We start from the raw sequence: 17048 nt of genomic DNA, 5'->3' as shown, positions 1-17048 counted from the left end.
CTACTGGAGCGCTGGTCTAGGTCCTGGCAACTCAGCTTCAATGCCAAAAAATGCAAAGTTATGCACCTGGGCAGCCAAAATCCATGCAAGACTTACACCCTAAATGGCGAGATCCTAACAAGAACTGAAGCAGAACGTGACCTAGGGGTGATCGTCAGTGAGGACATGAAGGCTGCCAATCAAGTGGAGCAAGCTTCATCCAAAGCAAGACAAGTCATAGGTTGCATACGCAGAGGCTTCATCAGCCGAAAGCCGGAAGTCATTATGCCATTGTATAGATCCATGGTGAGGCCCCACCTGGAATACTGTGTGCAATTCTGGAGACCGCATTATCGCAAGGATGTGCTGAGACTGGAGTCGGTTCAGAGAATGGCCACTCGGATGGTCTCAGGACTCAAGGATCTCCCATACGAGGAACGGTTAAACAAATTGCAGCTATACTCACTCGAGGAGCGCAGAGAGAGGGGGGACATGATCGAGACGTTCAAGTATCTCTCAGGCCGCATAGAGACGGAGGAAGATATCTTCCTCTTCAAGGGTCCCACGACAACAAGAGAGCATCCGTGGAAAATTAGGGGAGGGAAACTACGAGCTGACACCAGGAAATTCTTTTTCACAGAAAGGGTGGTTGATCGCTGGAATAGTCTTCCACTACATGTGATCGAGGCCAGCAGCGTGCCTGATTTTAAGGCCAGATGGGATCGTCACGTGGGATCTATTCACAGGGCAAAGGAAGAGGAGGGATCTATTCACAGGGCAATGGTAGGGGAGGGACATTACGGTGGGCAGACTGGATGGGCCTTGGCCCTTATCTGCCATCTATTTCTATGTTTCTATGTTTCTAAAAAATTAAAAAATAGCAATTTTAGGGTTTTGAAGGAGGGGAAACCGAGTACTAACTCTAGAAACCCCAAACTGAAAACTAAAGATCAATTGGGAATAATAGGTGTACTCATTGTAACTTCTAGTACCTGTTTGTCTGAATGAGCCTGGCTGTAGGGAAAGGATTTCTGCCTCAGAAATTGCACTGACCTCAACCGTCAAAGGAATTCTTCTGGCTGCCAGAAGGACAGATCACAACCACAGATTTCTACCCTCGAAAACCCTCATGGGGAGAGAAATTGTGCTGCCGGGTCCCGATACCTGGAATGAAGCCTCTGCTAAAAATCAGCAGGTGAGCTGCTCCCAGGGTGTCAGACCCTGAGCTCCTGATGGGACCCAAAGCAGGCTGGCTCCGCAGATACTCTGAGATTGGTCTGGGAGCAGCAGTCCTCCCATATGGGACTGCATCCTTTCCCTGATGGAGTATGCCCAAGCAGGGGACCTCTGAGTACCAAAGCCATGAAGAATTTCAAAAATCAGATGGAAAAATACCCAAAAATAACAAATAGAAGCAGAGCAAACCACATCTTCCGAGTTTGCTTGCAAAAGGAAAAACTGAGGAGGGTGCTGTTCTCCACTGTCGAAGGGGAGGAGTTTTAAGTTCTTAAAGTGATACCCTTTTGCAGTTTCGCAGGAAGTGGGAATCAACAGCTCAAATATGTACTCCTGTGTATCCGAAACAGAAAACTATATGAAATTAGCTTATAAAATTGCAACATGATTCTTCAAAACAACATTTTTAACATTGGGATTCCAGTTCTAGTTGGTACCAGAGGACTATGAACAGTTTTGATTCTCAGAATGCCTATCAAAGCTATCCACAAACATTTGGTCTAAGAACAAGGTTAGCCTGCATACTCGTTTCCACTGAAAGAGAGACCTATCAGAGATCACAGAGGTTTAGAATTAATGTTTGTCTTTTCAGGCACCCAAATTTTACCTTATGTTTCTGGATTAGATGAAAATCTTTTCCATAATCTATAAGTGCATTCTCAAAGTGTCTGCATTCATCTTCTGTCCATGCAGCCATCTCATCTGGATGGTCCCCCAAGTGAGGGAGGGAAGGAGAGGAAAAAAAGTCAAGAGATTAAGTAAGCACTGTTTTACTTCTTCAAAACATTATTTCAACATATTCTAAAAACCCAAACTAAGAGGAAGTTGTGTAATTTGGTTTTACTCTCATAAAACAGGCTAGACTTCAGTGGGTTACTTAATCTGGAGAGAAAGCAAAGTTGGAGTTCTCAGAGGACAGCAAGCATATATTTTCACATGTGGGTGATGTCATCCAAGGCACCTGGTACAGACACTGCAAAGTCCACTGTCACTTTAAATTTCTTAGGTAGTACCCACACTGCGTGCTTCCCGCACAATATCATCTCATGGGACCATAAGTTAAGTAACAAAGCTAAGAAGCCAGCTAGGGGAGGTGGGTTGTAATAATATATGCCTTCTATCCTTGGAGAACACCTGCTACAGGTAAGTATCTTTGCTTTTGCCAAGGACAAGCTAGCATATCATCATCATATGTAGAACTCCCAAGCTGCCAGGATCATGTCTCTGGAAGAGGTTGAACACTGAATATAAAGGAACCTGGTAAAACTCCACAGGGTTGGTGGAAGAGTTGGTTTGAAGTAGAGAATAGATTGTGCAGAACTACTTGCCTAAACTCACCGTCTTTTCTGATATTGTGTTCTAAATAGTAGTGAAAGGTAAATGTATTTTATTTTATGTAAGCATTTATATACCACTTATAACCTAAGTTGTTTACATTCAGATACTCAAGCATTTTTCCCCTATGTGTCCTGGTGGGCTCACACTCTGTCTAATGTACCTGGGGCAATGGGGGATTAAATGACTTGCCACAAGGAGCATCACAGGATTTGAACCCACAACCTCTGCGCTCCTCCAGGGTATGGGCAAACTGCAGCTCTATACCCTGGAGGAGCGCAGAGAATGGGGTGACATGATTGAGACATTTAAGTACGTCACTGGTCGTGTCGAGGTGGAAAACGATATATTCTTTCCCAAGGGATCCTCGGTCACAAGGGGGCACCCCCTCAAACTCAGAGGGGGGAAATTTAATGGTGACACCAGGAAGTATTTCTTCACGGAAAGGGTGGTAGATCACTGGAACAAACTTCCGGTGCAGGTGATCAAGGCCACCAGCGTGCTCGATTTTAAGAATAAATGGGACATCCACGTGGGATCCCTACGAGGGTCAAGTTAAGGAACTAGGTCACTAGCACTCAATGGGGTGGGTTAATAGAGTGGGCAGACTTGATGGGCTGTGGCCCTTTTCTGCCGTCGTCTTTCTATGTTTCTATGTAACCTCAGGGTGCTGAGACTGTAGCTCTAATCACAGTGCCACACAATCCCTATATGAATTGAGGACCAAGTAGCCGCTTTGCAGTTGTCATCAATAGATGCAGAATGAAAATGGGCTACCAAGGTAGTCATAGCCCGTACATTGTGGGCTGTTACATGGCCTTGTAGTATCAACCCAGCTTGAATATAAGTGAAGGAGATACAGTCTGCTAGCCAAATGGAGAAGGTTCACTTGGAAACAGCAATTCCGAGCTTATTAGGATCAAAGGCAACAAAGAGTTGGGAGGGCTTTCTATGAGGTTTAGCCTGATTCAGATAGTATAACAAAATACTCTTGCAATCCAAGATGTGAAGGGCTGCTTCCCCAGGATGGGAATGTGCCTTTGGAAAGAAAACAGACAAAACAATGAATTGGTTGAGGTGGAATTCAGAGACTACTTTATGAAAGAATTTGGGCTATGTTCGAAGTCATGATAGAATCTTGTATAGGGAGAATCCGATACAAGGGCTTGAAATTCACTCACATGGTGTGCAGACGTGAGTGCTATGAGGAAAATGACCTTACAAGTGAAAACTTTGATGCAGTAAGATGCAAGCGGCTCAAATGGATATTTTATGAGCAGAGAGAACCATGTTAATATCCCATGTTAATATCCCATGGTTTGATATATGGTTTTGTGTGTAGAATAGGCCTTTTGTGAAAATGACTACTGTACTAAGGAATGTACAGAATGAGGCTTCTTCTCCAAGTGGGAGCAAAATGCACTGATAGCACCAAGATGAACTCGAATTGAATTTTTTTTTAGACTCGAAATTAGAGAGGAAGTGAAGGCAATCGAGGATGAACAGAAGAGGACATGAAACAAGCTGCAGAGAATGTAGTGAACACCAGGAAGAAAATCATGTCCTCTTGAAATGATAACAGCACTGAGTGGAAGGTTTCCTAGATGCTTCAATGACAGCTGATACAGCAGCCAAGAGGGAGAAAGCATTTATCTGTAAGGTGAAATAAACCATGCTGCTAATGCTAATGATGGGGGGGGGGTTTGCTATGTTGCTGAGTTAGCAATGTATTTTGTCTTTTTTTGTCCCTTCCCCTTCTTATTTTATTTTTGTTTTTATTTTTTAAATAACATTTTATTGTAAATCGCTTAGATTTATCTTGGTTTTATATTTGCGGTATATCAAATACAGTAAAACCTTGTTTTGCGAGCATAATTCGTTCCAGAAGCATGCTTGTAATCCAAAGCACTCGTATATCAAATCGAATTTCCCCATAGGAAATAAAGGAAACTCAGACAATTTGTTTCACAACCCAAAAACTTTAATACAAAATACTATATGTACTTGTATTGCAAACCTTGCTCGTTTAGAACAGTCACTACACTCCTACAGCGTCAGAGAGAGAAGAATCATCGGCTCAGTTGTGATGTGTATATACTGTATGTACTTGTATTGCAAGACATTATTTGTATATCAAGTTAAAATTTAATAAAATGTTTTGCTTGTCTTGCAAAACACTTGCAAACCAAGTTACTTGCAATCCAAGGTTTTACTGTAAATTGAACTTGAATACGATTGCAGTTTCCACGGTTTCCTGGTTGAAAGCTCTAGGAGGAATACAAAACAAAGGGCCAAAGGGGTGCTATGAGAGTCAAGGTGCCCTAATCTTGGCAAAGTTTGAGTAAAGTTTTCCTTATGAGAGGGATTGGAAATGTGTAGAGAACATCATGCAACTGGGGGCAAAGAGTCTAGAACAGAATTGTGGGAGTTTGTTGTTCTGAGTGGAAGTGGAGAGATCTATGTCCGGCATTTCCCATAGAGAGAAAATTGGATAGAAAACTGTCATGCTGAGAGACCATTTGTGAGGCTCAAGAAGTCTGTTCAATCTGTCTACCAACACATTCTGCTTCACTACCAAGTAAACTGCCCTGAGAAGTATTCCATGAGCAGTGATTCAATTCCAAACCTCGACTACCTCCAGACAAAGGGGATAACATCCCATGCATCATTGTTTTTCAAACAGAACATGGCAACCTGTTGAAGGAGGCAGTCCTGGAATGTTTTGAGAGCGTTCTCTATCACTCATAGCTCTAGAAGATTGATATAAGGAGTCTGTTTGTGGCGAGACCACACTTACTGAGTGTGGAGACTGTGTAGATGACTTCTCCAGCCCATCATCGAAGCATCTGTGGTTAGAAGATTTTGGGGGGGAGGGGGCTGGAATGGGAGACCCCCATACTGCTAGCTACCATCCACAATTAGAGTGCGCTGGAAATCTGGGATAACTTGCACTGGAGCAGATAGGGATCCTATTGCTTGGGAGCACTGGGTTGATAAGGTTTACTGAGGAATCTTAAAGTGAAGATGTCTGAATGGGGGTCATATGAATCATGCATATAACAAAAGTGATTCAAAAGAAAAATTTTAACCAAATAGGTATGCCTAAGAGAAAATTAGGAACTTACCTTGATAATCTTACTAATAAATAAGCACTTCATTCTTGAACCTGTGGGTTGTGTATCTCCGATTGCAAGATCTGGTGTGCAGAGCCTAATTTACTTTTTTTTTTTCTGCTCTGCCTCCCCTCACTCTGGGCTGTCCTCAGTTCGTATCAAAGCAAATGGTCAGCACTAGAGAATAAGAGTCTTTCCGAGAAACTAGTCTATTCTGCTCATATCACAACATTTAACACAAAATAATCATGAAACATTTGAACATATAACATATAAATACCTAGCTAGATCCCAAGTAGTAAAACAGATTTTATGCTGCTTATCCCAGGAATAAGCAGTGGATTTCCCCAAGTCATCTCAGTAATGGCCTATGAACTTCTCATTTAGGAAATTATCCAAACCTTTTTTAAACACTGCTAATTTAACTGATTTCACAACATTCTCCAGCAACGAATTCCAAAGTTTAATTACACGTTGTGTGAAGCAATATTTTATCAGGCTTGTTTTAAATCTACTACTTAGTAGCTTCATCATATGCCCCCTAGTCCTAGTATATTTTTAAAGAGTAAACAAGTGATTTAGATCTACCCTTTCCATTCCATTCAGTATTTTATAAACCTCTTATCGTATCACCCCTGAGTCATCTCTTTCTCCAAGCTGAAGAGCCCTAGGTGCTTTATCCTTTTCTCTTAGAGAAGTCGTCCCATCCCTTTTATCATTTTTGTCACCCTTCTCTGTACCTTTTCTAATTCTGCTACATCTTTTTTAAGGTATGGCAACCAGAACTGCATAGAGTGATACAAGGGCATTATAACATTTTCATCCTTGTTTTCCATTCCTTTCCTGATAATTCCTCTAACATTCTATTTGCTTAGCCGCCACAAATTGAGCTGAAGATTTCAAAGTATTCTTGACGATGACACAAAGAACCTTTTCTTGGGCAGTGACTCCTAATGTGGAACCCTGCATCATGTAGCTATAGTTTGGATTCCTCTTTCCACATGCATCATTTTGTACTTGTTCACATTAAACATCTGCCATTTTGATACCCTCCCAAGGTCCTCTTGCAATTTTTCACAATCTTTTTGCGATTTAATAACTTTGTGTCATCAGACCAGACCAAGGAGAACTCATGCACATTTCACCCACTCCCCAATCAAAGGTATACAAAGCATAAAAATATACGACGGACTATTAGCCACCAGAGCAGCGAAACTAGACTGCCACCTCTCCAATCTGCTGACTATGACGCCCAACTACAAAACATTCAGGAAAGAACTTAAAAACTTTTCTATTCAAGAAATTTGTCAAATGATCTAACTAAACCTGATCGACCCTCCATAGATCCCGATGCATACTACATCTATTAACCATGTATTCTCCCTGGAAATGCCTAGGCCAACTCTTGTTGTAAACCGCCTAGAACTGAAAGGTATTGGCGGGATAGAATACACTAATGTAATGTAATTCTCTCGCTAGTTATTCCCATCTCTTGATCATTGATAAATGTGTCAAAAAGTGGTGGTCCCAGCACAAACCCATGGGGAACCCCTTCTCCGTGTTTATTATGCACTTCTGAAAGTACTAAAGATCTGAATGTGGTATCCAGTTTGACTACGACATCTACCCTATAAAACTTTGTGAAGGTATGGAGAGAGGACCATGTGGCTGCTCTTCAAAATTTCCTCAGGAGAAACTGCTCTAGACTCCATCCAGGAGGAAGCTACACACACCTAATAGAATGTGCCTTTAAGGTTGCTTTACCCTGCTGATATAAGCTGAAGAAATAGCCATATGAATACATCTATAAACGGTCGCTTTTGAAGTCAGCAGGCCCCGGTGGCCAGTACCCACCAGCACAAAGAGATGATCCAACAGTCAAAACATTTGTCACTTCCAAATAACAAAGCAACACTGCAGACATCCAGCAATTTCAGATCATTGTCATTTTTCTTGGACCTCAAGGGCGTAAAAGCCAGCAACCGTATTTCCTGGTTGAAATGAAAACTGGAAAGAACTTTTGGCAAGCAAGAGGGGACTGTATGCAGCACTCCCCTTGTTTCCAAAAATCGGAGAAACAGTTTTCTGCAGGATAAAGCCCATAGTTCAGACACCCGATGTTTTGATGTGAGCGAAACTAGAAATGCTATTTTTACTGTCAGGTGCATCGAGGATGCCTTCTCCATCAGCTCATACAGAGCTCTAGTGAGAGCCCACAGAACACGATTAAGACTCCATGTTGGAAACAGTTGATGTAAAGGATGCAGACGTAATGCTCCCTTCAAAAATCTAGACACATCTGGGTGAGAGGCCAATGTCCTTTTAGTTGACATATCTAAAGCATGAGAGAACCACTATCTGTACTTAGAGGGAGCTAACCACTAGGCTTTTCTCCAACCCTTCTTGAAGTAAAGCTAGGACCAACGAAACTGGTGCCGTGACCGGGTTCTTGCTCTTCTGTGCACACCAGCCCTGGAAATACTTCCAGGCCTTTGCATAGGCAGCCAAGATTGTCTGCTTCTTGGACTTTAGGAGAGTGGCAATCACCATTTCCGAAAAGCCTTTGCACGCTAAAGCTACATGCTCAAGAGATATTCCGTAAGACCAAAGTGCTCTAGATCCTCCAGGGCGATTGGGCCATGAGGGTATAACCCCAGATGACAGGCTAGTTTGAGACCCTGGTCTCTTTAGATCAGGGATCTCAAAGTCCCTCCTTAAGGGCCGCAATCCAGTTGGGTTTTCAAGATTTCCCCAATGAATATGCATTGAAAGCAGTGCATGCACATAGATCTCATGCATATTCATTGGGGAAATCCTGAAAACCCGACTGGATTGTGGCCCTCAAGGAGGGACTTTGAGACCCTTGCTTTAGATGGACCCAATCTGCATACAGCAGATGACTCAACCAGTCTAGTGCGACAAGAACTACCAGCCCCGGATGTGACATTATTTTTCGCAAGACTCTGCCTATCATTGGCCTTGGAAGAACACATACAGAAACCCTGACCTGATTATCCTTGCCTAGCCCTAGCTTAGGAACAGCTAAGGACAAACAACTACAAGTCCCAGCAGGCACTAGGTAGGTGGTAGCAAAACTCAGAAGTGAATTAGCTCCTGCAGTCAGCCCAGCTGGGGGCAGGGCTAATCAGCAGAGAAGCTACCAAGGCTCAGCAGCGAAAAGCTACAAGAACTCAGCTACACCTAGAGGCAATCAGCCCACAGTAGGAGAAAAGGATGTGACCTCTAGGCAGTGGAGGCAGCCACAAACTTTCAGCATACCAGAATCCTTGGAAAGAGGCAAACCCGTGCAAGCCAGGATTTAGAAGACAGAAGCCTGCATTTCCCACAGAAAGCAGGTAGAAAACCTCAGGACTAAAACCTCTAATCATTTTTCTAACTATAATGATGAATATCATGTAGAAATGCCAAAAGAAATGTTAGCTAATGATGTTGAAATGGAACCTGAGGAATCATGCTTCTTTGAAGGCATGATTACATAATAAATTTTGGGAAAAGTAAAAATGCTGTTTATGATAATGTGGTGTTGGCTCACAAAACTGATAACAGAATTACTGCTTCTGATTGCATTAAGGATAAAGCACAGTTATTTACCGTAACAGGTGTTATCCAGGGACAGCAGGCAAATATTCTTAACTGATGGGTGAAGGCACCGACGGAGCCCCGGTACAGACAATTTTAGAGTGATTGCACTCTAAGAACTTAGAAAGTTCTAGTTAGACCGCACCGTGCATGCGCGAGTGCCTTCCCGCCCGACAGAGGTGCGCGGTCCCCAGTTAGGATAAGCCAGCTAAGAAGCCAACCCGGGGAGGTGGGTGGGACGTAAGAATATCTGCCTGCTGTCCCTGGATAACACCTGTTACGGTAAGTAACTGTGCTTTATCTCAGGCAAGCAGGCAGCATATTCTTAACTGATGTGACCTCCAAGCTAACTCAAAGAGGGATGGAGGGAAGGTTGGCCATTAGGAAAATAAATTTTGTAAAACAGATTGGCCGAAGTGTCCATCCCATCTGGAGAATGCATCCAGACAATAATGAGATGTGAAAGTATGAACTGAGGACCAAGTAGCAGCCTTGCAGATTTCCTCAATAGGAGTTGATCTGAGGAAAGCTACAGATGCTGCCATAGCTCTAACCTTATGGGCCGTGACAGAACCTTCCAGTGTCAGTCCGGTCTGAGCATAACAGAACGAGATGCAAGCAGCAAGCCAATTGGATAACGTACATTTAGACACAGGATGGCCCAACTTATTGGGATCAAAGGACAGAAAAAGTTGAGGAGACGATCTGTGAGGCTTAGTGTGCTCTAAATAGTAAGCCAAAGCACGCTTACAGTCCAAAGTATGCAAAGCCTGTTCTCCAGGATGAGAATGAGGTTTCGGGAAGAATACAGGCAGGACAATGGACTGGTTAAGATGAAAGTCAGATACAACCTTAGGGAGGAATTTTGGATGTGTACGCAGAACCACCTTGTCATGGTGAAAGACTGTGAAAGGTGGCTCGGCAACTAGTGCATGCAACTCACTGACCCTCCTGGCAGAGGTGAGAGCAATAAGAAAGACCACTTTCCAAGTGAGAAATTTGAAATGAGCTGTGGCCAATGGTTCAAAAGGAGGCTTCATTAAGGCGGAAAGAACCACATTATGATCCCAGACCACAGGAGGGGGCTTGAGAGGTGGTTTCACATTGAAAAGTCCCCGCATGAATCTGGAAACCAAAGGATGAGCAGTAAGAGGTTTTCCATGAACTGGCTCATGAAAAGCAGTAATGGCACTGAGGTGGACTCTGACAAAAGTTGATTTGAGACCAGAGTTAGACAAAGAAAGGAGATAATCCAACACAAGTTTTACGGCTAGCGAAGTTGGATCATGATGATGCAGAAGGCACCAGGAAGAAAACCGGGTCCACTTCTGTTGATAGCATTGAAGAGTGGCCGGCTTCCAGGAAGCATCAAGAATAGAACGGACAGGCTGAGAAAGAAGTGAATGAGCCGAGGTCAGCCCGAGAGATACCAAGCTGTCAGGTGCAGAGACTGTAGGTTGGGATGTAGGAGGGACTGCTGATGCTGAGTAAGCAGAGAAGGAAACAGTGGAAGAAGTATGGGCTCCCTGGAACTGAGTTGAAGTAGAAGGGAGAACCAATGCTGCCTGGGCCACCGTGGAGCGATGAGAATCATGGTGGCTTGGTCCCTCCGGAGCTTGAATAAGGTCCGCAACATGAGAGGCAGAGGAGGGAATGCATAAAGGAATAGATTGGACCAATCCAGGAGAAACGCATCTGCTACCAGACGGTGAGGGGAGTAGAGTCTGGAGCAAAATTGGGGCAGTTGATGATTGTGAGGAGCTGCAAAAAGGTCCACCTGAGGAGTGTCCCATTGAGCGAAAATGGACTGAAGAGTTATGGGATCGTCTGCTAAGGAATTCTGCTCTCCCTGGATGTAGACAGCTTTCAGGAACAAATGGTGAGCTGTCGCCCAAGACCAAATCTTTTGGGCCTCCTGACACAACAGGCGAGAGCCCGTCCCACCCTGTTTGTTGATGTAGTACATTGCTACTTGATTGTCGGTGCAAAGAAGTAAAACTTGAGGAAAGAGGAGATGCTGAAAAGCCTTGAGGGCATAAAACATCGCTCTGAGTTCCAGGAAATTGATGTGATGTTTCTTTTCCTGGGCAGTCCAAAGACCTTGGGTTTGGAAATTGTTCAAGTGAGCTCCCCAGGCATATGGGGATGCGTCTGTGGTGATGACTAGATGATGAGGAGGCAGATGGAACAGAAGGCCTCTGGAGAGATTGTAAGATTTCAACCACCATTGTAGAGACTGTCGAAGAGACGATGTCACAGATATGTGTCGCGAACAAGGATCCGTCGCCTGGGACCACTGGGTAGCTAGGGTCCATTGAAGAGTACGCAGGTGAAGACGTGTGAAGGGGGTGACATGAACTGTTGAGGCCATGTGACCCAAGAGCATCATCATTTGTTTTGCAGAGATGGACGGCTGTGAGAGCACCTGCTGACAGAGATGAAGAAGAGTCTGAAGGCGATTGGATGGAAGAAACGCCCTCATGAGAACAGTGTCTAAGATCGCTCCGATGAACAGAAGCCGCTGAGTGGGGATGAGATGCCTCTTGGGCAGATTGATCTCGAAACCCAGAAATTGGAGAAATAGGATGGTCTGGTTGGTGGCATGAAGCACTTCCTGAGATGAAGGAGCCTTGATTAACCAGTCGTCCAGGTAAGGGAAGACTTGAAGATGGTGAGAGCGTAGAAAAGCGGCCATCACAATGAGACAAGGCAAGAGGAGGCAAGACCGAAGGGTAACACTTTGTACTGGTAATGACAGCGATTGATTATGAAGCGAAAATACTGTCTGGAGGCCAGATTGACCGGGATGTGAGTGTAGGCCTCCTTGAGATCGAGGGAGCATAGCCAGTCGCCCTGAGTGAGAAGAGGATAAAGTGTGGCCAGAGAAAGCATTTTGAACTTTTCCTTGACCAAGCATTTGTTGAGATCTCGGAGATCTAGTATGGGTCTGAGGTCCCCGGTATTTTTGGGAACCAGAAAATAGCGGGAGTAGAATCCCTGCCCCTTCTGATCTAGAGGAACTTCCTCTATGGCGTTCAGAAGAAGAAGGGATTGGACCTCCTGAAGGAGGAGGGAGGACTGAGGTGTTCAAAGCAGACTCTTTTGGAGGACTTTGGGTAGGAAAAGTCTGAAAGTTGAGAGAATAGCCGTGGCGAATGATGTTTAAAACCCATTAGTCTGAAGTGATGATCTCCCAACGGCTGAGGAAAGTAGAAAGACTTCCTCCTATGGGTTGAGGCAGAAGGGACGAGGGTGGAAGACTGGCTAGGCCCTGGAGAATGAAGTCAAAAGGGTTGAGTGGACTTCGGTTGTGCAGGAGGCTTCACCTGTTGCTGCTGTGGAGCACAAGGTTGATGGCGTTTCTGCTGACGCTGGCGTCTAGGCTGCTGAGGAGCAGATGGTAAGGGTCTAGCAGAGTAGCGGCGCTGATAGGACGATTGTTGGCGAAAGGGCCGAGCAGGTGGAGGCTTCTTTTTATTCTTTAGAAGAGTGTCCCAGCGAGTCTCATGTGCCGACAATTTCTGTGTGGTGGAATCGAGAGAGTCACCAAATAACTCATCCCCGAGGCCAAGGAGCATTAGCAAGGAGGTCCTGGTGGTTGATATCAAGCTCCGAAACCCGAAGCCAAGCCAGACGGCGCATAGCCACAGCCATCGCAGTAGCCCTCGAGGTGAGTTCGAAGGTGTCGTAAATTGAACGGACCATGAATTTTCTAAGCTGTAAGAGAATGGAAGTGTACTGGTGGAAAGAAGCTAGTTTCCGTTCAGGTAAGTACTTTTCAAAGGAAGCCAGTTGTTGAATGAGGTGCTTCAAATAAAAGGAAAAATGAAATGCATAATTACCTGATCTATTGGCAAGCATAGCATTTTGGTACAAACGCTTGCCAAACTTATCCATGGCCTTCCCCTCTCTGCCAGGAGGGACAGAAGCATAGACACTAGTGCCCACAGACATTTTGAGAGTGGACTCAACCAACAAAGATTCATGTGGGAGCTGGGGTTTGTCAAAGCCCGGAATTGGAATGACTTTGTATAAAGTATCCAACTTGCGAGGAGCACCAGGAATGGTTAAAGGTGTCTCGAGATTTTTATAGAAAGTCTCCCTCAAAATATCATGGAGGGGCAATTTAAGAAATTCCTTTGGAGGCTGATCAAAGTCCAAAACTTCAAGGAATGCCTTAGATTTTTTGGATTCAGCCTCCAAGGGAATAAAAAGAGACTCACACATCTCCTTTAAAAAGGATGTAAAGGAGGAATGTTCCGGTTTAGAAGCAGGTTCCCGCAGAGAGGGATCTTCCTCAGCTGAAGAAATGTCATCTTCAGACAGCAAGGGCTCTTCAGAGTCATCCCACAGATCAGGGTCCCGTACCTGAGAGCCTCGACCCCGGGAGTCCGGTGTCGAAGGTTCAGCATGCCGGGTTTTGCACACCGACTTCCCGGAACGCATAGAGGTGGTACCTGGAGAAGTGAGAGGTTGCCGGTGCCGGGAGTGATCTGACAGCAGTGGAGGTTCGGTCATTTGAACAGCCCGGTGGAGGCCTCTCGGTTCCGCAGATAATACTGGCATGGAAACCGAGAAGGCAGAATGGACCGGTACCGAAAGAGTGGAAGCCGACAATAGCGGATGCTCCACGGCCGGTACCGGCGGCTCAGACCGGACCGGGACTGGAAGGTTCGGTGCCAACAGAGCAGGAAGGAGCTGTTGTAATTGCTCTTTCAGTTGGACCTGAAGGACAGCCGCAATACGGTCATCCAAGGAAGGCACCGGTATCGCTTTCTTTTTCTGCGGTACCTGTGGTGCTGCTCGACGCCCAGAGGATGAGGAGGCCGAGGAGGATGCACTCACCTCAATAGGGGCGGAGCATTTACGTGGGCGCCTCGAGGTCGGCAGGACTGAACTCTCTGCCATAGCGACTGGAGGACGCTCCAAGGAGGAAGGCTTCTTAGCTGGCTTACCTGAAGGGTGCGAAGCCGGAGCGATGTCACGTGGCGTCGAGGAACTGGGCGCCGGTTGAGAAGCCGTCGATGCCGGTGTCGATGCCGAGGGATCAGCCATCGCGGCTCCGAAGAGAAGTTTCTGTTGAAGCTGCCTGTTTTTTAAAGTGCGCTTCTTAAGAGTAGCACAACGGGTGCAGGTGGAAGCCCTGTGATCCGGACCCAAGCACTGCAGACACCAATTGTGCGGGTCGGTCAACGAGATGGGGTGCGCACACCGTTGGCACTTTTTGAATCCTGGCTGAGGGGGCATGAAGGTAAAGAAGGGCTTCCGCGAACCCGAGAAAATAAAAGAAAAATTATCAATTTGTTTTTTGTTTTTTTTTAATAGAGAAACAAATTAAAAAAAGGAAGAAAAATACACGAGCGGGAAGGCAAGTGAAAAATCTTTCAACGGCCGTTGAAAACAACGCGTCTTCTTAGCTCCGCGGAAACTAAGAAACTGGGGACTGCGCGCCTCCGTCGGGCGGGAAGGCACTCGCGCATGCACGGTGCGGCCTAACTAGAACTTTCTAAGTTCTTAGAGTGCAATCACTCTAAAATTGTCCGTACCGGGGCTCCGTCAGTGCCGTCACCCATCAGTTAAGAATATGCTGCCTGCTTGTTCTGGGATAACAGAAGAGTTAGGAATTACTGCTCCTGAATTTGCATAATCACAGAAAAACTGTAGGAGAACCTGGCCAAGCAGTGCAAGCAGGTTCCAGGACTTAAAATTGAAAAGTTGTTTTTGTGAGTTGAAAACTGGCAGAGCACAGCTTGGTTAAGGCACCTTTGTGGAGTTTTCTTTTTTGTATACCATCAATTGTTGGGATTGACTGGGCAGGGGATCTAAACAACCCAGATCTGTTAAGGGTAGAAAATCCCATGCTCAGGGTGAACAATGCTAACTGCTCCAGAGGCAAGCTTTTAGAAATTGCCAGATTTTCTTAAACTGTAAAGCTGAATGAGCATGATGGGCTAACGGGCTGCTTAGCCACCAATGAGAGTTTTTGTTTGTTTTGAACTGTACCATAGTATAAAGAAGAAATTTAAAAAAAAAAATTCACACTGAACACTTTTTCATTGATTTTTATTTTATATGCACTCTCCTCTACTGTCCATACCTTGCTTTAATCACTCGGCCAAGGTTTGGATGACCCGGGTCAGGACACCGGTCTAATCCAGTCCAGGCCTTACCTGGTCACAATCTGCTGTCTATATTTTGCACTGTTCAGGAATAAATGCATTTCTCTCTATTTCTCTGGTATTGTACTGCATGCAGTCAGGCATTTTAGGGTTTTGTTTGTATATATTAGGACTTTTAGTTTGTGGTCCTGTATTTGCATAGGGTTTATCTGTGCTCTGCATGTGTTACCAAGGCAAGATGTTCTGGTAGGAATAAATGCCATGAAGTGTTATTGGTGGCATGGCCCCAAGTAGGAACATATTTGTCGGCTCTCTGTTAGCTCTTTTAGACCGAAAATAGCCCTTGCTTAAAAATTAGCAAAGATCACTGCCCTAGAGGCCTTTGGTCTGCTGTCTGATAAAGACTTTGGTTTATGATCCTACATGCTGGACATAAGGTTGTCAAGCTCTTTATCAAAGAGCAATTGACCTTTAAAGGGCAATATGCTCAGCATAGCCTTAAAGGCTGAATCTGCCACCCACTGTCTGTCACATAATCCACTCCTGACATAAGGAAGTAGAGATCTGAATTGGCATCCATTCCTGGAGCACAATGTAACCTTGAGTGGCAAGCCCGTGTGATGAACCCCAATGCCGTGGCTTCAAATTACCTTTAAGGACAAAATCCAGCTTGCGGTCCTGTGCATATTTCAACACTATTCTCCCTTCACTGACGAGGGAGGTACACTTAGTAACCTGTACTACCAGGGAATCCACTTTTGGCAGAATAAACAGTTGATGAAATTCAGCATCCATTAGATAAAGTTTCATCATGGCCTGAGCCACCTGAAGAGGCCCTTCTGGGACCTCCCAATGGTCTATCAGCATCTTAGTAATGTCCAGATGGGAGGGAAAGCATTTGGTCTGAGGCCTTAGTGCTGCTCATAAGCGAGCACTGGGCAGAAGTCTGTGGAAGTTCTATCTTTATTACAGAGTCTCTCCAAATAATTAATCTCCAAAAGCGCTGTGGGCTTAAACAGCTTGCCCAAAGTTGGGTCCTCTCCGAGATCCAGGGCTGCCACCTGATTGAGACTTGGCTCTCCCAATCTTCTAATACTGAGGATCCAGACTGGGAAAGTAAAGGCATAGATAAAGACTCCACTTCATCCCAGTCTTCTTCAAACTGTACCCCCATATCTTGCGCATGGCTCTGCTGTGGGGAAATTACACTCAGAAGAGAGAATCGCTGGTGCTACCACCACAGTGACCCCCGAGGAGTCATTGCGAACACTAATTTAAGTACACTTTGTACATCATGCTTATAAATTCTGGAGCAAAAGTTGAACTAGGACACCCAAAGGGCCCTTGTCAGTGCTCCTGTGTACCACTCTGGGGTTTCATGACAGATGCGCAGCTGAGCTTCACTGGAGATGTACTTAGACTATTTCCCAGCTCCAACCAGTTGTTGTTTGTTTGTTTGTTTTTTTTTGGGGGGGGGGTTGGAGCTGGAACTCATGTCATCTGGGATCCAATACCACCAGAAGAACTTTAGGAGGCTGATCCAATGGCTCTTGCCCCTCCCTCCCCTTTCCAGGTGCTGTGCAGCACATGGGACATGGACGGTCCTTGGCCAGTCATCCAGCGCAAATCTGGCATGAATCCTGAATATCCTGGTCTGAGGAGTCTA

The 17048-nt window shown here is 45.1% G+C and overlaps 1 protein-coding gene across 10 annotated transcripts in view; it reads right to left on the bottom strand.

Annotated features, from left to right (window-relative positions):
• The window catches only part of MIER3 (MIER family member 3), a 146025-nt gene that overhangs the window by 20032 nt on the left and 108945 nt on the right, over positions 1-17048 (bottom strand). For all 10 annotated transcript variants that reach the window (XM_033930962.1, XM_033930953.1, XM_033930991.1 and 7 more), the window contains one exon: positions 1823-1917. In XM_033930962.1, coding sequence (XP_033786853.1) covers positions 1823-1917 — 95 coding nt within the window. The remainder of the gene's footprint in view (positions 1-1822; positions 1918-17048) is intronic.

The sequence above is a fragment of the Geotrypetes seraphini genome, chromosome 1, assembly GCF_902459505.1.
Source record: "Geotrypetes seraphini chromosome 1, aGeoSer1.1, whole genome shotgun sequence".
Lineage (NCBI taxonomy): Eukaryota > Metazoa > Chordata > Amphibia > Gymnophiona > Dermophiidae > Geotrypetes > Geotrypetes seraphini.
Note: the sequence above shows the minus strand (reverse complement) of the source record. Positions and strands in the feature narration are given on the sequence as shown.